Raw genomic sequence first — 23,205 nt, forward strand, 5'->3', positions numbered from 1 at the left:
TGGGAGCATCGCAAGGAGGTGAAGTAGACGATATGGCTGGAATCTTAAGTCCTGGGTCTACAGCAACAAAGGATTCCTTCTACTATATGCTTTCCATCAAGCAGTTGCAAAGCCCAGACATGGGGACAGCAGCCACAGTCTCTAGCTCTCCTTGGAAGGAAATTTTAAAAAATGTGAGGTCTTGTTTTAAAATTGGCACACATCAAGCTGGGAATATGACTTAGCGGTAGAGTGCTTGCCTAGCATGCATGAAGCCCTGAGTTCAATTCCTCAGCACCACATACACAGAAAAAGCCAGAAGTGGCGCTGTGGCTCAAGTGGTAGCCTTGAGCAAAAGCAGCTCAGGGACAGTGCCCAGGCCCTGAGTTCAAACCCCAGGAGGCAAAAAAAATGGCACAAATCCTAAATCTGTTCCTGTTCCATCTACCAGTTGCTTAAGCAACTAGGAGTCATCTCTGACTGCCATCTTTCCCTCTCTCTTTCCATCCAATCCTTGTCAGAAACTTCTGCTGCAGGTCCAGAATCCTTCTACTTCTCTCATCTTAATTATTGTCACCCAAATCCAGATAGCACCATCTTTGTCAATAGCTTGCTCCTTGCTTGGTCTCCAAGTCTGTTTAAACCTATCTAAAACCTCACATGTATTGGAATTAAACCCCAGCACCTCTTGTGGATCCCCAAACCAATGGAATCTTTCCTGTGTGGCTTTCTGGGAGCATCTGGTGCTACCTGCCTTCTGACTGGACTACAATGCACACACAGGCTGTCCCTCCCCACAGCCTCGCACTGTGCTTCCCTCCCCTCCTCTGGAATGTCCTTCCTCCAGTTCCCTCAGGTTGCTTCTTTCTTGCTATGTAATTTTCAGTTGAAATGTCACTTCCCATAGAACTCATCTATATCCCTTAAACTAACCATGCAGCCAGTGGGTTTTAATTTTCAACAAAGCATTTACCATTAACCAATCTTTTCTTTTCTTCCTTCTTTCCTTCTTCCCTCCCTCCCTCCCTCCCTCTCTCCCTCCCTTCCTTCCTTCCTTCCTTCCTTCCTTCCTTCCTTCCTTCCTTCCTTCCTTCCTTCCTTCCTTCCTTCCTTCTTTCTTTTCTTTTTTGCCAGTCCTGGGGCTTGAACTCAGGGCCTGGGCATTGTCCCTGAGCTTCTTTTGCTCAAGGCTAGCACTCTACCACTTTAGCCACAGCACCACCTCCGACTTTTTCTGTGTATATGGGTACTAAAGAATCAAACCCAGGGCTTCATGCATACTAGGCAAGCACTCTACCATTACGCCACATTCCCAGCCCTAGTCAATCCTTTTTATATTGATTGAGTTACTCATGTCTGTGTTCCTTCTGAAAAGTGTCATGAGGGCAGCCACCCTGTCTTATCCCTGTGTACCTAGGGCCTAGAACAGGGCCTGGCACAGTGGGTATTCAATGAAGAGTTATTACTTTAATAAGGAACAACAGTGGTCACAGCCAACCAGTCTTCCAGTGGGACCATTTCTTAAGGTGCTGGATAGACAGGAAGAGGAAGCTGGTCTCAGAGACTCAAGCTTGTACCAGGACACAGCTCTGGGGCATGGACTATTCCTGGAGGAGGCTACTTCAGGACTATACCTATTCCCTTCAACTCTCGATATGCCACCCCCCAGCCTTCTGAGGAATCAGCAATATAGAACCATGGGCCTGGTGTTATTATTATGCTTAGTTAGGATGACACAGCTCAGTCCACATCATCTCCACAGTAGTCCAAAGACGAAATCAGATTTTGTTACATTGGAATTTTCATATTACCAAGAGACTTAGAAAAACAGGCCAAATTTCAGGATAACAAATTCCAAGTCCTTGTTTTAATGATTTTTTTAAAAATGATGTTCACACTCTTGAAACCTGAAAATAGGCATTTAGGACCCATACAAATAAAGAAGAAAAATTTTGTTAGGGCTTTAAGAACTCAATGTTATTAATAGATTAAAAGCAACAACATTGAGGTGAAAAGCAAGTTCAATAATAATAATAATAATAATGAAATAGTCTTTTAAAAAAATACTTGTTAGACTTCTTTTTAGTACTTTGGTGTAGAGAATTGGGCACACAATTAACAAAATACAAAATAACCAAACCCATGTCTGTGTTCAGTCAGCCCTGCTATTAGGGACATGGCATTTATTTGAAGGGATTCTTTTATCATTCGTTGTAATGAGATTTAAACCCTTTTCTTTTGTATGTATGTGCTGGTACTAGGACTTAAACTCAGGGCCTAGTGCTCTCACTTAGCTTTTTCTCACAAGGCTAGTACTCGTCCACTTGAGTCATACCAGCACATTTGGCCCTTTGCTGGATTTGGCATGGATTTGTCTGCTCAGGCTATTTGGAACTTTCATTCTGAGATCTCAGCCTCCTGAGTAGCTGGGATTATAGTCATGAGCCACTGACACCCAGTAAGATTTAAATGTTTAAAAATTCATTGATAGTAAAAACTCAAATTCATGCAAGAAGGAAAGATGAAAAGGTCCCACTGTGCCGAGCAGTCATGACTACATGGCAGAGGCCTGTATGTGGCTGCTTCCCATAGAGGTGCCACCATCAGAGAATGAAGGGACTCTGAGCAAGGCTACCCACATCTTGGGGACAGTCAGCTCTGTCCTTGGAAGTGGGGAAGGAAGGCACACACAAGAATCTCACCTTACTAGTCCCACCAGGACTTTGGCTTACCCTGGGGTGAGAGCTTCTTGGTAGTAGTAGGCATCTTGGCAATACTGACTCAGACTAGGTAAAATTCTTTTCCATTGGTGGATGGGGGATCAGCTCTGTACCCTGGGAGGTTAGGAGCTGGTGACAAGGAAGATGGGCAGCATGTGTACATTATTATATCTTCAGAAGGGCTTCATTTTTAATCTAATTTCTAATTCTTTCTGTTCTCAGTAATTTTTTTTAAGAGTCACTGCTTAAAACTCAAGCTCACTGCTTAAAATCAAACTGACATCACCCAAGTTGGAAAGGCTGTGGGGAAAGTCCTCCAGGTTACAGGGTGGGTGAATGATGCCTGGAGGGTCTCCCTCCCCACCTCCCCCTTCTGCCTTCAGACAAGCAGCCCCTTCTGTGACCTCCTTTCCCCTGCAGGCTGCTGGAGGAGGTGCGGGAACAGGAAGGATGGGCAGATGGCTGAGTCTCACCTACACTGACTGAGGTCCAGCTCAGCCAGCCAGAACTGTATCCAACACATCTGTCCAAAGCATCTGAGAAGCCAGAGCACTCAAAGCCCTTCTCAGTCTGTATCCATAAGGCTGGGGAAGAAAAACCAAGTTCTGTTTACCAAAATATCTGTATTATCTATAAAAATTGAACTCGGAAGAGTCACCAATTCTGGAGGCGGCAATATCCAACCGTGCTGGTGTGCAGAAGGCGGACAGCTCCAGCCCACTGAGCACACAGCAAAACATTCATACAGAGTGGCACACGGGCACAGTCATTTGTAAGGCCTCAAAAACCTGGACACTTTGGAACGTAGCAGTCGGATGAAAGATCTTGGAAACATCTCTCGGGACTCCTGGGCTGTATATTTGAAATAGTTTTGGGGATGGGCCAGGACATCAAACAGAGCCTTGATCAGTTTCTTATCCTAAAGAGAACAGAACTTTGTTACCAGGCCAAAATATTTAAACATTCTGACATCGTGCCAATGGAACAATAATGATAATAATGACCTAGTATTAGGCAGGAGGTTGACTAGCTGAAAAACACTGGGATGAAAATTATTTCCTCTGATTTTTATCTTCTTTTCAGTTTTTCATTTTTCCTAATTATCTATAAAAGGTATGCATTATAAAAAGAGAATTTAATATTAAAAAAAACTAGGTTCTTAACCAGTAGAGATATCTGCAGAAAAGGACTTGGAGAATATTAAAAGGACTTATAGGAATTTAAAATTTGGTAGACTTTGAGCTTCAAAGATAAACAAGGAAGCAAAGGACCAAATGTCTTTTACTATTTGGAATTTATTAATGTTCATTATTAGTATATAAAAATATTATATGTCCCTGGCTTGGATTTGGGGGTTTTTTGGTGCCAGTACTGGGGTTTGAACTCAGGGCCTCTCAATCTCCCTTAGCTTTTCCCACTCAAGGCTGTCTCTCTATCATCTAATCCACACCTCTACATCCAGTCTTTGGCTGGATAAGAGTTTGGAGATAAGAGTTTCATGGACTTTTCTGTACAAGCTGGCTTTGAACCATGATCCTCAGATCTCAGCCTCCTAAGTAGCTAAGGAGTTACCCATTAGTGTCTGTTCCTGGTTTGGAGTTATAAGCAAGTTCCTCCTCCAACCCTGTCCTTCCACAAACTTCCTTACTGGAAATCACAAATTCACTTGAGACATTAAAGACAGAAACTTGATTTTTCTTTTTCTTTCTTTTTTGTTGGTCATGGAGCTTGAACTCAGGGTCTGGGCACTGTCCCTGAGCTCTTTTGCTCAAGGCTAGCACTCTACCACTTTGGGCCACAGCTCTACTTTCAGTTTTCTGGTGGTTAATTAGACTTTCCTGCCCAGGCTGGCTTTGAACTATGATCCTCAGATCTCAGCCTCCTGAGTAGCTAGGATTACAGATGTGAGCCACTAGTGCCTGGTGATTTTTCTTTCTTAAAAATTAAGTCTGGGGAAGAGGCGAAGCTGACTCTGGCTTGAGACAGGTTCAGTGACTGAAAAGTGGCCCTAAGGAGCAGGTGGAGAACCTGCACCTGAGGTAAGTGCTCACCTTAAGTATTTCTTGGTGGTTCTCAGATGCATAGAGCCTCCCATCTCGAACTATGTCTTCAATGAGTTCCTGGTAGTCTTCTGTTGGAATAAAGCACATGTGATATAAATCTCATGGCTTATTTCCACACTGACTCTTTCATTTTTGATAAGCTTCTGAAAAGGACTCATTCTGTGGCTGTTTCAAAACACTCTTAATCAGCAGAGAATTTCACATATTTCTCAGCCCAATGTGCACCCAACTCTGTCTCCTAGTTCACAAGTGCTCTCTGTGGGTCCCATCAAGGTCCATCCCTCTACTGGGCATGCCAGATCCATCTGCTCTTTCCAGATCAAGGGCAAAAGTGCAGATGTGTCTGCCTTCCATAGCATTTTATCTCTGATGAGCATGTAAATATAAAGTCATGATTCTGATCATTAAAAAAAAAAGTCTCCCACCCACTGTGACTTCATCCCTCCTGCCAGTTTCCATTCTATTTCTTTGCAAAATTTTGTAACAAAAGTTTTGAGTTTGGGGGCTGGGAAGGTTGCTCAGTGGTAGAGCCCTTGCCTTGCATGCTCGAGGCCCTGAGTTCGATTCCTCAGCACCACATAAGCAAAAAGAAAAAAGCTGGAAGTGGCGCTGTGGCTCAAGTGGTAGAGCACTACTAACCTTGAGCTGAAGAGCTGAGGGACAGCGCCCAGGCCCAGAGTTCAAGCCCCACAACCGGACCCAAAAAAAAAAAGTTTTGATTTTATAGAAAACTCAAAAGAATAGTCAACACTACTTAAGTCTCCAATTCTTTATTTCATTTCCTCCTAAAGTGAGTCTAATCATCTTTGGCCACCATCCCTCCTCCAAAACTTCTTTTTGTTGCTAGGATTAAAGTCAACTCTCTCTCTCCTGTCTGTCTCTCTGTCTCTGTCTCTGTCTCTCTTTTGTGTGTGTGTTGGTCATGGGGCTTGAACTCTGGGCTTGGGCGCTGTCCCTGCGCTCTTCAGCTCAAGGCAAGCTCTCTACCACTTTGAGCCACAGTTCCACTGCTGTCTGTCTGTCTCTCTCTCTGTCTGTCTCTCTGTCTCTCTCTCTTTGTGCTCATTTTTTGGGGGCTTGAACTAAGGGCCTGAGTGCTGTCCCTGCGCTTTTTAGCTAACACTCTACCATTTGAGCAACAGTTCCATTTTCAGCTTTTTGGTGGTTCAATGGAGATAAAAGTCTCAAGACTTTCCTGCCTGCACTGGATTCAAACTTTGATTCTCAGTTCTCAGACTCCTGAGTACAAGTGTGGGCTGAGTACAAGTAGGATTACAAGTGTGGGCTACAGATGCTCAGTAGAGTCAACTGTTGGTTCTCATCCTCCTAGACCCTCCTGCTCTTAGCTTCCGGGACACTGTGCCCTTCAGTTTTTCTCCTATCTCACTGAATGCTCCATCTAAGTCTGCTTATCTTCCTCTCCCTTACCTTTTACTGAGAGGAAAGCTACTTTTACAGAGCAGGGGCCTACGGCTCTGACCGGCTCTGCTCTGTTCCCTTGTGAGCTCTCCCAGGTTATTTCTTTCCTCTTTATCCCCTGCTCTCAGTCTATAAAATAATCAAGCCTCTTACCCACTAAGCAAGACTCCTTTATTTGAACAGGGCTATGGGTGAAGAATTCAGCTGGCTGAAGAAGAACAAAGCTTGTTCATTCACTTTCTTTTTTTTTTTTTTTGGGGGGGGGAGGGTCCGGTCATGGGGCCTAAACTCTGGGCCTGGGCACTGTCCCTTAGCTCTTCAGCTCAAGGCTAGCACTCTACCACTTGAGCCACAGCGCCACTTCCAGCTTTTTTCTTTTTGCTTATGTGGTGCTGAGGAATCGAACCCAGGGCCTCATGCATGCAAGGCAAGCGCTCTACCACTGAGCCACCTTCCCAGCCCCTGTTCATTCACTTTCTGTTTCTGTTTCTTGTTCTTGCTTTTCTTTTTCTTTTTTTAGACAGAGTCATTACTATGTAGCCCAGGCAGGCCTCAAGCTTGCCATCATCTTGTCTAAGCCTCCTGAGTGCTGGAATTCACAGGAGCTCACCCTCGTGCTAGACTTGTTTATAGGTTTTTTGTCTTGACATACGCATTAAATGCTGTGCACATAGTATTCCTTCTCCAAATTCCCCACTTTGAAGTCTAGTCTATTTCCCACAGTCATAATTCAAATCAAGCATATGCAAAGCCCAAAACTTTTCCAAATCCCAGAAACATTAAAAACTGCCTCTTTGTATGCTTGTCATGTGCTACAAAGCCACACAAATTATGAGAACATTGTTGGAAGTGTGTTGGAGGAGCTCTGGAAAGGTTTCTCCAGTTAAGAGATGGTAAATAGAAATTAATTCTACACAATTCATAATTACTAATTTGATACATGTACAAAGTCATTGATACTCTATTAATGTGATTTTTCTTATTCTTTTATTCTAACAAATATAAAATGAGTAAGAATACAAGTTTTAAGCCAGGTATAGCCATGTATATTTGTAATCTTAGCACTCAGGAGGCTAAGGCAGGAAGATTATGAGTTCAAGGCCAGCCTGGATTATACAGTGAGACACTATCTCAAAAAATAAAAATAAGGGGCTCAGTGGTAGGGTACTTGCCTTGCATGCATGAAGCCCTGGGTTCAATTCCTCAGCACCACATAAGCAGAAAAGGCCGGAAGTGGCACTGTGGCTCAAGTGGTAGAGTGCTAGCCTTGAATTGAAGAGCTGAGGGACAGTGCCCAGGCCCAGAGTTCAGGCCCCATGACTGACAAAAAAATAAAAGTAAATAAATAAAAAGAGTCTAAGTTTATTTTATTCTTTTTTTTGGGGGGGGGGTCTGGTCGTGGGGCCTGAACTCTGGGCATGGGCTCTGTCCCTCAGCTCTTCAGCTCAAGGCTAGTGCTCTACCACTTGAGCCACAGCACCACTTCCGGCTTTTTTCTTTTTGCTTATGTGGTGCTGAGGAATCGAACCCAGGGCCTCATGCATACAAGGCAAGCGCTCTACCACTGAGCCACCTTCCCAGCCCCTAAGTTTATTTTATTCTTAATCTTGAATTCCTATGCTGCTGTGTGTCTTCCTTCGAGCCTGGGCTCCTTTGCTTGATGGGAGATTAGCAGTAAAAACTTAAGTTGCTATGTATTCTGGCGTATCAGAAAACTGGACAATAGTTTACCACTTTCCAGGCAACTGTTTTGTGTGTGTGTGTGTGTGTGTGTGTGTGTGTGTGTGTGTGTGTGTGTGTGTGTGTGTGTGTGTGTGTGTGTGTGTGTGTGTGTGTGTGTGTGTGTGTGTGTGTGTGTGTGTGTGTGTGTGTGTGTGTGTGTGTGTGCGCGCGCGCGCGCACATGCACACTGGTACTGGGCCTTAAACTCAGTGCCTCATGCTCTTGCTTTCTTGCTTGGCTTTTAGCCCTACCACTTTAGCCATGCTCCCACTTCTGGCTTTTTGCTGGCTAACTGGAGATAAGAGTCTCATAAATATGTCTGCCTGGGCTGGCTTGCAACCAGCCTGCTTTGAGGCCTGCTCTGAGCAACAAGCTAGTGGACCCCCATTTCAACCAGTAAGTTGGGTATGGTGGTACATGCAGAAGATATATCAGGAGGACTGTGATCTGAATCTAACCTAGATGAAAATGTGAGCCTCTACCTGATAAAATAACTAAAGCCAAAAAGGGCTGGGAGTGTAGCTCAAACGGTAGAGCACCTGCTTAGCAAGCACAAGGTGCTGAGTTCAAACTCCAATACTATCAAAAGGAAGAAAATGGCAGAGGAGGAGGAAGAAGAGAAGGAAAGAAAATGAAGAAATGGTAAGCAATATATACAAGTCACAGAAAAGATAATAGCTGTGCCCATGTTCTTACACATTAGGCTATGCTTGCTTTTATACATTTTCTAAACCATGTTTTCAACCCTATAGTCAGTGTCCCCAAATGCCCCTCTAAAATATGGCATTATGAAGTCAGTGATGTCTTTTCCCCACCCCCTGCTTGCCTTGCTGAGCATGAGTACTTGTCAGCAACCACCAGCTGGTTCTGAAGCTGGTTCTGTCCAAAACAGAACTTCCCCTGCTGTAGGATACTGCCTGAGGCTCACACGCCTTACCGTCATATGTCACATAGGGGACCTGGAACCCTCGGGCACTATTCCCTTCATTGGACTTAAACTGAATCCATAGCTTCTTTGACCTGGAGGTAAAGGCAATGGGCCGTTCGTAGGTCTGGCAGGTTTCATAGGTTGTCACAGAATTGGATGAGGCTGCCAAGGGAAGTTGGAAGGGGTTGAGGTTCAATATACATCAGCAAAATGCTCAAACCACAGAATAAGTTATGCTCAAGAGCTTTTCAGACCCAGTTGATCCATCTGAACAGTGAAAAGTCCCAGAAATAGACAAGGTCTGGCTGGGAATGGTGCCGCCCCCACCCCCCACCCCCCCCCACCCCCCGCAACCAGGGAGAGCTAAGCCAGAGGTATATGTGGTTAGCAACAGCAGCAGCCCTAGATGTCCCACTCATGGTGGGGGCTGGAATCCACAGCCAAGATGCTGTCACCTAACCATCACCTCCATTGACCACAGCTCCCTAAGTCTGAAGTGTGCTTGGCATTCTATGGGCTTAATCTAAGTCTTCTGCAAACCATAGAAAGCTGACTAGTCATTGCCTCTTTTACATAGGTAAGAACTTGTCTAGAACTGGCCAACAGTCTATGGGAAGGCCAGGATTCAAACTTCACATGACTTCAAGCACTTTAATAACTGATAAGGAAGGCAGACCATATGTGGTGTGTGTATGTGTGTGTGTGTGTGTGTGTGTGTGTGTGTGTGTGTATGTGTGTGTGTGTGTGTACATAGAGAGAGGGAGAATATATATCTCACACACACAGTGGCCTCATGTGGTGCCCTGGTTATTTACAAATCAGAACTCAGTCCTCCTAGTAACTACACAGTAGTAACTATTATTTTCTCATTTTAAAGGCTAAGAAGATTGTAATCCAGAAGGCTTAAAATGTACACCCAAGATCACAGAATCAGGAGCCATGAAGGTAGGATTGAGCCCACTCCTGGCCCTGCCATTAAGCTGCATTGGTGGTAGTGTCCCTTTGTGAACACTGGACCATAAAGCAGGACAGGAGGGGCCCCTCCTGCCTTGAACCATGGCTTTGGCCTCTAAGTCATGATGCTACTATCCAGGTCTGGAGCCAGCACTGTCTCACCCTAGTGGGTACAGAGGGGAAGGCTGTCCTGCGGGAGCCCTGACTTTAAGGTTTCGCTAGAAGGCTCAACATATGGCTTTAGTCTAAGTTTTGTTCCGTGGCAACTCAATAAATTCATAATTCATCTCTGTTCTAATACAGAGGTGTCAGTCTAGGCCTGCTCCTCATGTGGAAAGCTTGGGGAGCAGGTTGGCCAGCTTCCCAGCTGGCCCTGGAAGGGGACAGGAGCAGAGTGAGACGCACAGGTTTTCCGCATCACCAGGTAGTCTCCACAGTCATCCTCTATGGGCAAGAAGATCTCAGGGACTACAATTAAGATGCGGCGCTTTGGGGGCGGGTTGATGGTCCAGGTACACTCAGTGTTAGCTGGGTAGTTGCCTGGGTAGTTTGGGGATTCAATGTATCCCGTGAAGTCCCCCAGCTCACCGCCACATCTTCTGTCTAGAAAGGAAAGAGCATGAGTTATGAGCAGGACATCCATCTGTCATCTTTCTGTCATGGCTACTGCTAGCTTGGCTGAGCCCTGCAGCATCTCTCTCACTCTCAAATGACACTATCTCAGGAATAGGTGTGTCCTATGTCAGGGCCTCTTTGGGAGTCAATCTAAATGAACTCCCCAAGAAGCCCGCCCTTAGACTGAAGGCACTACACTCAACAAATTTAGCTTTTGCATTGTTGTCCATGTGTCGGGGGAACCCATTATATGGGACTTCTAGGCCTGTCAAAGGAGGGAAAACAGAGCTCATTGCTCAGTAGAGAGTATTTGACAGATCTTTGATGAAAATAAGACAAACTTTATTTTCACTTTTCTCTGGTTAGCTGTATTTTAATATTATTTTTATTACTAGTATTATTGTCATTAGCAGTATTGGGATTTGAACTCATGGCCTCATGCTTGCTAGGTAGGTGCTCTACCACTAAGCTATGCATCCAGCAGCACATTTTATTTGTAAGTAGAGAAGAGTTGTCAGTTAATCATGGGCATATAGGGTCTTTACCTCTGGCACCAAAGGCAAAGAGCACATGTACAAACACATAAGCCTCAGGCTTACCTTTGTTTGCCAAATTCTCCCTCATCTAGTACGTGTCACACAAAGCTATAGAAGCCCATAATCAAGAAAGACAGAGTTTTTGCCCTCAAAGAGCTTATAGGTTATACTATTAGGTAAACCTGTACAAAATAAATTGAATGGTTCTCACCCCGCTCCTCCCTACTGCTCCCTCCCACACCCCCGCTCCCACCCTGCCCACATTGGGCCCAGATACTTGCTCTCTAACTCAGTTTATGAAAAGCCTTCAGGAGAGACCTACTTTTACACTGTGTTATATTTGTGGAGCCATCAAAGTCAGTTGTAGTGTTTCCTGGGCAAGAAACACAGTTGTTTTTTCCAAAGTCAGGCTGGTATGTCCCGGCTGGGCAACGAATACATCGGTGAGTGGTGGTGTTGTAGAAATGTCCAGGTGAACACTGAACTGTAGGCCCAGAGAAAGGGACAAGAATGAAAACAAGAAGACCTTCTTTTTAAAAAAGCAAAAAAAAAAAAAAACCCCAAAACTAAAACAAATGCAACACAAAAGCTTTCAACATTTGTGAAATAAATTAGTATGTTCAAGTGAAGTAGTGCTTTCCTATCAAAATGGGGCTGATCAACCCTTCCTTCCCTAAATAGCCTGTGTAGGAGGGATCTGACACCAAAATCCAAAGGAACAGGGAGGCATGTGGATGGGGAAATGTGAGAGGGAAAACAATACCAAGATACATTGCACCAAGGAATGAAGGTGGCAAAATGAAACCCACTAAAGCTATCGAATAATGTTGTGGGGGGGAGTGAGAGTAAATGAGAGGTCAGTCTGATTATTACTGTATGTGTATGTGTAAAATACCGCAGTAAAATCCCTTTGAACAAATAGCCTACACTAATGTGTGCATGTGTGCGTGTGTGTGTGTGTGTGTGTGTGTGTGTGTGTGTGTGTGTGTGTGTGTGTGTGTGTGTGAAGGACAGGAATATAAAACAGCTTCTATCTGAGATGGAGATATTGGTAGTGGGGAGGAAAAATAGGGGAAAGGTGAATATGTTCAAAATACTTCATGTGTAAAATGGAATGATGAGCTGAGATTGGTTTGGAAAGAAGGGAGGGGGAAAGGGTGAGTGATGGAGAGAGAGAGTCTGTCTATTGTATACATATATAGACACGACAAAATGAAACCCTCTTTTACAACTGATGGATGCAATAATTAGTTTATATGAGCATGTGTGCCCGTGTTTGAGAGAGGCAGAACCACGTGCCTTCTGAGAGCACATGCTCAAGCAGCAGTGGTCACACCGAAGTCTTCAGGCAGCATGAGCAACTGTAATCTGACTGGAGAGAGGGACACAGGGAGGTTAGGTTTAGACTTGGGCTTCCTGGAAGAAGCAGTGGTAGAAAAGTTCTAGAAAGGGGGTAGGAAATGAATTTGGAGCTCAGCGCTCTAAGCTAGAGCACTGAGATGGATGGAAAGCCCAGGGAACCGGTGTGCAATATCTGCACATCTCTCCCTGATTATCCCCTCAGCCCTGTCTAAGGTAGCTGGGGAGAAGTTTCCCACAGAGTCTGAGCAATCTCTGTTAGGGAGCTGAACCCTTTGCCCCTGAGGCACCACACAGACATCCTTATGGGTATGTGGTTGATGGGCTTCCACCACACTCCCATGTCATCCAGAAGGAAATTCAGTTCTACAAGAAGGCAAGCAGCCAAGTGCTCACCTCTAGTCTCACAGTCCTGGAAGGATATGGCTCCCAGCTGTTTGGTGGGGAGGCCTCCTCCACAGGGGAAGCAGGAAGTGCGGCCAGCATCAGGCTGGAATGTGCCCAGGGCACAGGGCTGGCAAGGCGCAAAGCCATCTGCAGAATATTCACCAGGTTGGCACAAACCTAAGGGAGATCAATGGTCTTAGGTGACTGAGATCCCTGGAAAGACCCTTTACCCACCTCTTTGCAGATGAGCTCAGCTGACCTTGGTGAACTCTGTTGCCCTGTGCTGACTGAGATGCTATCTCAGTGAGAGAGGCACAGAGACAGCCCTGCTGCTGCCCTGAGTAGGAAACAGGTGAGCGGACGTGTTCTACCCAGGACCACACAGCAAGTAGTCAGGTGCCTCGTGCTTCCAAAGCATGGGAAAGGTCCCCGTATGGTCTTAGGCCTAGGCTAACACCCTGTCCAGAAATGCTTGTCATGAAGAAAGCTTCTGTTCTGGAATCAATTTGCTAATTAGGTCCACAAGTATGCTCTCACCTACCTGAATAACGCCTAGTGACAGAAAGAGTGACTTGAAGAGTACCCCTGTTTTAACCAATTACATTTACTATGTTATTGCCCCTAGCACTGTGGTATATCCTGTCATACTTCAATTAGTTTACCAAATACCACCAGCTCTGATGGACATGGACAGAGGGACGTGGTAATGTTTACTTTAAGCATTGACTTACTTTTTTTTTGTTCAATGTTAGGAAAGGAAGCATAGTCATTAACAGAAAGATTCCTATAAGCACATGTTCCTTAAGAATTATTGACATCGCGGACCCCTTGCAACAATGAGATATACAAGTTGTTATGTCGAAAACGAACTTTACAACTTTGGTGGGGGGGGGAGGGTTGGGTGGAGAGGGAGGAAGATGGGAAAGGATGGGAAGGGGAAACAAAGGAGGAGGCTACAATGCTTGATAAGAAATGTACTCATTATCCTGCCCATGTAATTGTAACCCCTCTGTACAGTATTTTCACAATTAAAAAAAAAAAAAAGAATTATTGTAGCCAGGCAGCCGGTGGCTCATGCCGTAATCCTAGCTACTCAGGAGGCTGAGATCTGAGGATCACGGTTCAAAGCCAGCCTGGGCAAGAAAGTCGGTGAGACTCTTATCTCCCATAAACCACTAGAAAACTGGAAGTGGCACTGTGGCTCAAGTGGTAGAATGCTTGCCTTGAGCTGAAGAGCGCAGGGACAGTGCCCAAGCCCAGGGTTCAAGTCCCACGACCGACCAAAAAAAAGAAAAAGGTATGGTAGGAGTAACAAAACCAAAGGCTCTGGTGTGTGTGTGTGTGTGTGTGTGTGTGTGTGTGTGTGTGTGTGTGTGTGTGTGTGTGTGTGTGTGTGTGTGTGTGTGTGTGTGTGTGTGTGTGTGTGTGTGTGTGTGTGTGTGTGTGTGTGTGTGTGTACCCATGCACACATTGATCCTAGTGCTTGAACTCTGGGCCTCAAAAATCTCTGGCCACTGAGCTTTTGTGCTCAAGTCTAGTGCTCTACAACTTGAGCGACATCTCTACTTTTGGCTTTTTTGGTAGTTAATTGGAGATAAGAGTCTCACTGGCTTTACTGCCTAGGCTGGCTTCAAACTATGATCCTCAGATCTCAGCCTCCTGAGTAGTTAGGATTACAGGTGTGAGCCACTGGCCCCAGCCTAAAGGCCCTAATTTTTAAAGCCAGAACTAGGCCTTCCCTTGAGTTTGGAGTCATTTTGGTCACTTAGTCATTTGGAGTCATGTAGTCATAAAGCTGGGGCTGAGAGGCACTGACAGGAGAGCCAGGAGGCAGTACAGGAGTCGAGCCAGCTGCTGTGTCCACCAGCCATAAATGCCACGCACTTCCAGACAAGCCAGCTTCCACCCATTTAATAAGTAAATAGAAACACAGCCCAATAGAAATGGCTTCCAAGTTAGCATTGCAGAAGAGATCATTAAAAACTCTTCACAGAGGAGGTGCTAGTTTAAACAAAATAACCAAATGAACATATTTGTCTCAGATAAAAGAACTCTGAATCTGAGATCAAAGCTGGAAAAAAATCTGACTTACTTTCCTTGTTTGATGCTTTCAGAGTACCTATAGACTGAGAGATCATTTCAGGTCTTATTTGTGCATTTTTTTTTTTTTTTTTGGTCAGTCGTGGGGCCTGAACTCTGGGCCTGGGCGCTGTCCCTTAGATCTTCAGCTCAAGGCTAGCATTCTACCACTTGAGCGTCAGCCCCACTTCCGGCTTTTTCTGCTCTTATTTGTATATATTTAAAGCAAAGAAAGAATGAAGTTAAGTTACTCTTCTCTGCTACTGTATCTTTCCTTTCTCCCTGTCCTTCTTTCCTTCCTTCCTTCCTTCCTTCCTTCTTCCTTCCTTCCTTCTTTCCTTCCTTCCTTCCTTCTTCCTTCCTTCCTTCCTTTTTTGGTGACAGCCCTGCAGCTTGAATGCTGGGCCTCATGCTCTCCTTTGGCTTTTCTGTTCAAGAATGGTGTTCTACCACTTAAGCCACACCTAAACTTCTGGCCTTTTGCTGGTTAATTGGAAATAAGTATCTCAAGATTTGTCTTCCTGGGCTGGCTTCAAACTGTGGTTCTCAGATCTCAGCTTCCTGAGCAGCTATGATTACAAGCATGAGCCTCCAGGGCTCTGCTCTATCCTATATTTATTGTACAACATGAGCATCAGCCCAGCATGACTGGTGCTGATCCAGATACTGGAAAAGTAAAGATAAACCCAACAACATTGTTATTATCTACTTGTAGGAAGCCCAAGATCTAGTGTGGATCATCCGTGTCCTTGAGATGCCACCATGTCTTAGCTTAAACAATGGCATTGCATACCAGAGAAGTAGGAAAGAGTGACAGCATCCTTACCTCCACATTCAGAAACATTCCAAGCTTCTGAGCTCTTCAGGGCCCCAGGATTTTCTGGTTTTGGACAAGGTTCACAAGTGAGTTGCCCTTCCTCATTTTGGAAGGTTCCATTTGGACATAAAATGCAGCGTTCTTGTGCTCCATCATCATATGTCCCAGCCCTGCAATTGACTAGCCAAAGGAGGGACAATCAGGTCAGTTCAGGGTTAGAGGCTAAGCAAGGATAACGTTAGTGAGAAGGGGAATAGATGGGTGTGGACACGGGTTCCCCATGCAAACCCTCTGCAGACAATCTAGTCTGCGCTGTCTCTTGGTTCTTGATTCCTATCACCCCTGCTAAAGGCATTTACAGATCTGTCTTTCTTCATGCCATGAGCTCTTGAGGGGAGGGAGCATTGGGTTCTAATTGTTTTGTAGTAGAAGTATGCAATGGTTGAAGTTTTTAAATCTCTGAATCATCCTGTTATATAGGGCTATCAGAGAACTATAAAGGTGAAAGTCACTCATTGAACATAAGTTTTAGTGCTAGAAAAACAGAGAAGAGGGTGCTGGCTGGCAGTATCCTTAAGGCTTCCTAGAAGAGGTGACATCTGTGTGGGGCATTGAAGGATGGATAGGATCTCCCCATGCAGAATAGGGGCAAGTTATAAAGAGTCATACATGATACATAGGAGCAAAGGAAAGAAAATAAGGTTGAGAATAGATTGTAAAAGTTCTTGAATGATAGGTATTTGGATTTTATTCTGCAGGTAAAGGTGCCACTGACCTGGGCACTGGTGGCTCATGCCTATAAGCCTAGCTATTCAGGAGGCTGAGATCTGAGAATCACTTCAAAGCCAGCTCAAGCAGGAAAGTCCATGAGACTCTTAGTTCCAATTAACCACCAAAAAGCAGGAAGTGGAGCTATGACTCAAAAAAAAAAAAGCTTAGGGACAGAGCCCAGGCCCTGAGTTCAAGTCCCAAGACTGGAATAAAAAGCAACAACAACAATGTCTATGTGCCTCTTCATACTTTATATCTACACATACATATATGGAAACAAGAAATCTCTCTTTTTTACTTTATTTTTTCTGTGGGTCGTGGGGCTGAACTCTGGGCCTGGGCACTGGTCCCTCAGCTCTTCAGCTCAAGGCTAGTGTTCTACCACTTGAGCCACAGCGCCACTTCTGGTTTTCTGGTGGTTAATTGGAGATAGGAGTCTCACAGTCTTTTGTGCATGGGCTGGCTTTGAACCGTGATCCTCAGATCTCAGCCTCATGAGTAGCTAGGATTACAGGCATGAGCCACCAGCACCTGGCTAATTTTTATTTTTGATGATTCTGTCTTGTTTTCTTTATGTATGGTGTATTTAAGTGTATATCTATCTTCGGGAGGGTTAGAGGAACTGGAGGGAACTATACAACTCATGGGTGGAGACTGGAGGGAGGGACTGGAAAAGAGTGAGGGAACAGAAGACACTGTAGGAAAGGAAATGTACTCATTACCTGACTCATGTAATTGTAATCCCTTTGTATATCACCTTTATAATACCAATAAGGTAAATTAATTATAAAAAATTAAAATTAAAAAAATCAACTTAAAAAAGCAGCAACAACAAAACACGTCCTTATATATTTATAATAAAATATATTACAAGGAGAAAATCTTTCTAAAGGTCTCCTGAAAGAAGAAATAGATAATTAACAAACTGTGCTTCTGGTTGCATTTCTGATGTTGTTAGTGAAATAGAATTTATACCTTATTTTAGGTAAACAACAAAAAAAGTAAATGTACTGAAATTGCCTTCAGAACAGCCTTTGTAATAGTGCACATTTCCTGAGTGCTTACAATGTAGTATACACCATGATGAAGCTTTACCTGCATTAGCTCATCTGATCCTTCACATAACCATAAGGAACGGGATGATGCTGTTAGCTGCATTTTACAGAATAGACACTTAGGGAAGTTAAAGAATTTGGCCAAGCCTGACTGCTGATTTGTGAAACATACCAATGGTAAGATCAAGAGCTTTGAGTTTAAGAGAGAAAGATTATTTAACCAAAGTAGAGATGACAGCACAATTCAAGGCTTTGTCAAGGATTCTCTGTGGGGTTAGAAGAACTTGACTGGAACAAACATGATCTCTTTTGTAATTAGCTGTTAAGAAAAGGGGGAAAAAAACCCACATTATAAACTTGACTATCATATCTCTCACATGTCTATAAGTAGGGAGATCTCTTTTCATGCTATCCTGCATATGCAATTTGCATTTGAAATCTTAAGGTGAAACACTACAAAGTTGTCTATCATCAGTAATAAAATGTATTTTCAGTTGGGATGGGCATTGGGGAAAATGTGTTTTTGTTATTCACTCTGTAGTCTCTTGAAAATGAGGTTTTTGGATCAAAATGAAGAAATGCCATGATTCAATTATTTCTACAGGTAAGTGTACTCAACCAGAAATGTCTGAGCTAATATCTTAATTGCAAAGCTTTTCTATATTATTTGGATTTTCTTCTTTCACATTTTTATTAGCATAAACTATACAATGAGGTTTCATTGTAATATTTACATGCATGCATACATTACTTTGATTGAATTCACCCCCCTATATCACTCTTTTCTACTTCTTCCCTCCCCTTTCTAAGTTTAGTAGGTTTCATTATACTATTTTTTTTTGGGGGGTGTCTGTTTGTGGGGCCTGAACTCTGGGCCTGGGTGCTGTCCCTCAGCTCTTCAGCTCAAGGCTAGCACTCTACCACTTGAGCTACAGTGCCACTTCCAGCTTTTTTTCTTTTTGCTTATGTGGTGCTGAGGAATCGAACCCAGGGCCTCATGCATGCAAGGCAAGCGCTCTACCACTGAGCCACCTTCCCAGCCCCTCATTATACTACTTTTGCTGTTATTTTTGGTCATGGGGCTTGAACTCTGGGCTTGGGCACTGTCCTTGCGCTCTTCAGCTCAAGAAGAGTGCTCTACTGCTTGAGCCACAGTGCTACTTCCGGTTTTCTAGTGGTTTATTGGAGATAAGAGTCTCACGGATTTTCCTGCCCAGGCTGTCTTAGAACCGTTATCCTCAGATCTCAGTCTCCTGAGTAGCTAGGATTACAGGCGTGAGCCACCAGCACGCAGCTTCATTATACTATTTTTATCCTATATATCTACTATTTCTATAATATTCATATTCCCACAGTAACATCCGTTTCCCCTTAGATTTTCTTTTATATCCATGTATCATTTTATACAATTTTCTAACTTTTCCAATTTAAATATTTAAAGCAACCCATCTTGCTTTTTTGGAAAATAATGTTCAAATGAGTAGGATATATCCATTTATGATAGAGAGAATACTTTCCTCTAAATGCAGCTCTATGGATAATGGTTTCCATTCTACTTCCAGCCCATATCCCATGAAAAGCTAGGCTAAATTATGTACCAGGAAGTCATGACCTATCATGCTGCTTCACCTGTCCATCCTAGTGTCTATAATTACTCTCTACAAGAGAATAACTTATGGTTCTCATGAGCCAAGCTGTCATAATACTCATTCATGTAAAGGGAAATTCTTTCCATACGGTGACCGTGACTCCAAGAACCCCATGGATCGTAATGTAGAGGTGGATCAACATGGTGACCTCCACGGAGGCTCCTCAGGTAGAAGAGGCCTCTCTCCCTTGTGACAAGCCCAGACCTGGTTCTCATAGACCCAAGAATCTGCAGAGCTTAAACTGAGATCAGTGTCCCTTCTCCTTGGAACTCTTTAAACCCTGTAAAGCTTTTTCAAGAGTCCATTTTGAGAGGCTTCACAATATCCCACATCTGTTGCAATTTCTTACATGATCAAACGGCTGAAAAATGCCCCTTTGGCCGCCCTGGGCACAAGAGGGCCCCGTTCATTTCCCCACAGTGAAAAGCCTGCTTCACGTAAACTGTCTCATATTGTCTGTCACAATTTCCATTTTCCTTCTGGAGAGAAAGACCTATGGAAATAATTCATGCCAAGCACCTTCCAAATGCATTTGTTTCTTTCACAAGATAAACACAAGCTGGACACTAAACCCGACTCTGAAGATTATGAAGAGGTATCTGGAAAACAGCCCTTTGCAAATGTTCTGGAGTATCTGGCCTCAATCACACGTTCCAGTTGCTTTTCTCTTCTTGAGCCGTCAGCTTGTGCTGCTGCCCCAGACAAAGGAGGCAATTGCCCCCAGAATGCTTCACTATCACAGCCGAGCTTTTGTGCATCTGCAGTGACCATTAAAATCCCATTCTCAAATCCTGCACAGCTGTTTTTGCTTCTCTTTAAAAAAAAATACAAGAAAGCTTTTCTAATGCAAAAAGGAGAAACCAGCAGGGACCAGGATTAATGGTGACAAAGAGACCTAAAGACTTGCCCTCTTTTCAGCACTGTGGCCTTTGAGTATTCCAGGCTATGGACAAACTCTATGGTCCTTCTGTGGCTAAGATGGTGAGCCTAATTAAAGGGGTCACTCCAGAGCATCTCACTGTTATCTTAAGAATTGTGTCTTGACTTCTGAAGGAGAAGCCATAAGCAGCCCCTGCAGATTCCCAGGGTGTCCCAGGGCTGTCGCTTTGTCTCAGCTCAGAGGACACAGAGTCTCAGGACTGCAGTGGACCCAGGATCCTGGTCTGAGCCCTCTTTAAATGAGTGCCCTCAGAAATCAGGGGACAGCACCTCCTTGGCTTGAGAGATTGCTTTTTCATTATCTGCCCAGGGTTTTTGCTCAGGTTTGCTATTCAAAGACATGCTTATAGTTCGGTAGAGAAAGGAGCCCAGTTTGACACTTTTCCTTGCTGGGTTTCCAAATGTGAACTATGTTGTCCTCATGCCTAAAGGTTAAGTGGGGCTCAAATCCCAAGGGCTTTTGTGCCTTCAATTTCAATATTTCTCTAAAAATTTGTGCTTTGTCCTTTTTTTTCATGTTCTTCAAGTTCCTTGGGATTTCATCTGTTGATCCTGTAAAGATTCATTCACTCTTTCATTCAAGTAGTGTTATTATTTATTATACTTTTGTGCTAACACTGAGGCTTGAACTCAGGACATTGCTCTTTCTTGTGTGCCAGTCCTGAGGCTTGAACTCAAGGCCTTTGTAGCTGTCCCGGAGCTTTTTTGCACAAGGCTAGTGCTCTACCATTTTAAACCATAGTTCCACCTTGAGCTTTTGGTGCTTAATTGGAGATAAGAGTCTCACGGACTTTCCTGCTGGAGCTGGCTTTGAACCATGACTCTTAGATCTCAGCCTCCTGAGTAACTAGGATTAAAGGTATGAGATACCAGCACCCAGCAGCATTGTACTCTTGCTTAGCTTTTTTGCCCTACCTGGCACTTTACCACTTGAGCCATGCCTCTGTTTACTCAAGCAGGTATTATGCAACAGACATGACCATGCCGTAACAGGACCCTTATTCTTGTGGAGAATATGAACCAAAAATGGGCTAGCACACAAACACAAAATGGTGTGCTAGAGAAAATAGATCAGGTAATGGGACAAAATGGTAGAGTTGTATGCATGCTGGTTAAGAAGGCTGGTTATGAAAGGCCTCTCTCATCAGAGATCAGAGAATGAGGGTAATAGCCTAACATCAGAAGGTCTGTGTCACAGGAACATACCAAAAAGGTGACATGAAATAAATTTTAAAATCAAGGAAGGGCCAGCTTGTGCAGGCTCTAGAAAGCTACAGTAAAGAAATAAGGCCTTTGGAACTCATGAAGCTGAGATCTGAGAATCACGATTTGAAGGCAGCCTGGGCAACAGAGTCTGTGAGGCTCTTTTCGTTTTTTTGTTTGTTTTTTGTTTTGTCAGTCATGGGGCTTGAACTCTGGGCCTGGGTGCTATCCGTCAGTTCTTCAGCTCAAGGAAAACACTCTACCACTTGAGCCACAGCGCCACTTCCAGTTTTCTGGTAGTTAATTGGAGATAAGAGTCTCATAGGCATTCCTGTCTGGGCTGGTTTTGAACCATGATCCTCAGATCTCAGCCTGCTGGTTAGCTAGGATTACAGGTGTGAGCCACTGGCACCTGGCTGTGAGACTCTTACCTCTACTAAAATACCAATAAAAGCCAAAGTGGAACTGTGGTTCAACTGATAAGTGCTAGCCTTGAGCACAAATGCATAGGCCCAGAGTTCAAGCCCCAGGACTGTCTCCATCCCCCCCCCCCAAAAAAAAAACACCAAGTGTTAGAGGTGCTAAATGAGGGAACAATGCAATATGATCTGAGGACAGATGAGAGGAAGGACATTCAGAGCCTGTCACAACAGACAGGCATAGAAGAGAGGGGTTTTAAACAGAGTAGTAATCAAGAAGTTAGAGAAAACTAGCTGGGTTCAGGACCATCTGAAGGCAGGACTGACATGATTTGCCAGTGGATTAGGTGAGGGGCATGGTAAGGGAGACATAAAGACTCCAGGATTTGTGCTGGAGCAACTAGGTAAACAGAGGTGTCTTTTTGTTTTATTTTGGGTCCGGTCGTGGGCCTGAACTCTGAGCCTGGGCGCTGCCCCTCAGCTTTTCAGCTCAAGGCTAGCGCTCTACCACTTGAGCCACAGCACCACTTGTGGCTTTGCTTATGGGTGCTGAGGAATTGAACCCAGGGCCTCAAGCATGCAAGGCAAGTGCTTTACTACTGAGCCACCTTCCCAGCCCCCAACAGAGGTGTCTTTTACTGAAAGAAGAAGTGGGAATTTTACTGGGAGGGAAGGATGATGGCAAAAAATAGTGAGTTTGACATATGTGTTGGTCAGCCAAGTTTTGCTGCTGAGGAGCATTAGCTAACCTGTGGCCTCTGAGAATACTATACATAATGATGCACTGACTGTGGCTGTGTGTATACATCTCAGATCTACATGCATTCATTTTTGCCTAGTAAACGGGAGCTTCACAAAGCCCCACTGGTAAGAATATGGTGGAAGATTGGTCCCTCACTCCGTCTACTTCTCTATGAGTCAAGGAACACAAGGAGAGATGAAAGATCTCCAAGATCTGGCATTCCACAATCCGTGTGTGTGTGTGTGTGTGTGTGTGTGTGTGTGTGTGTGTGTGTGTGTGTGTGTGTGTGTGTGTGTGTGTGTGTGTGTGTATGTGTCCCCTTGCAGGGGGAATGATTGATTTACTTCATATAACAATTATAGTAATTGAGTCTAGCAAAGTAGAATTACTGATTATAATGTTTCCATTTCAACCAAAGTAATCGTCACAAAATAAGTAAAAGCAGCTGTGGATGATCCTGAATAAAACACCTCCAAGAAAGGTTGCACCAACAGTGTAAGCAAGCACTTGAGAAAAGCACATCATGAGAAAGAATCTGGTTGATCTCAATCGTGAGAGTCCCCTTGCTTCAGCTTACTAAGTGTTGGAATTATAGGCATGTCCCACCATGCTTGGTTTAAAATCATTTTTCAAGTCCTCACTGCTTTTAGAATTTTTACCCTGAGATAACAGATATCCTTTGTGTGTATGTATGTGCATGTGTATGTGTGTGTGTGTGCTTAGGGCTTTAACTTAGAACCTTGTATTCTCACGTGGCTTTTGTGCTCAATGCTAATGTTCTATCACTTGAGCGATACATCTACTTCTGATTTTTTGCTGGCTCATTGAAGATAAGAATCTCATGGATTG

The 23,205-nt window shown here is 44.1% G+C and overlaps 1 protein-coding gene across 4 annotated transcripts in view; it reads right to left on the minus strand.

Annotated features, from left to right (window-relative positions):
- Window positions 1-1,859: 1,859 nt before the first annotated feature.
- The window catches only part of Scube2 (signal peptide, CUB domain and EGF like domain containing 2), a 79,173-nt gene continuing 57,827 nt past the window's right edge, over window positions 1,860-23,205 (minus strand). For all 4 annotated transcript variants that reach the window (XM_070035276.1, XM_070035275.1, XM_070035274.1 and 1 more), the window contains 7 exons: window positions 15,588-15,758; window positions 12,692-12,859; window positions 11,259-11,420; window positions 10,191-10,388; window positions 8,841-8,993; window positions 4,751-4,830; window positions 1,860-3,618 (listed from right to left, as the gene is read on the minus strand). In XM_070035276.1, the coding sequence (XP_069891377.1) occupies window positions 3,466-3,618; window positions 4,751-4,830; window positions 8,841-8,993; window positions 10,191-10,388; window positions 11,259-11,420; window positions 12,692-12,859; window positions 15,588-15,758 (1,085 nt within the window). In that variant the 3' untranslated portion in view covers window positions 1,860-3,465. The remainder of the gene's footprint in view (window positions 3,619-4,750; window positions 4,831-8,840; window positions 8,994-10,190; window positions 10,389-11,258; window positions 11,421-12,691; window positions 12,860-15,587; window positions 15,759-23,205) is intronic.

The sequence above is a fragment of the Dipodomys merriami genome, unplaced genomic scaffold (assembly GCF_024711535.1).
Source record: "Dipodomys merriami isolate MVZ:Mamm:240054 unplaced genomic scaffold, mDipMer1.0.p SCAF_25, whole genome shotgun sequence".
NCBI classification, from domain to species: Eukaryota; Metazoa; Chordata; class Mammalia; order Rodentia; family Heteromyidae; genus Dipodomys; species Dipodomys merriami.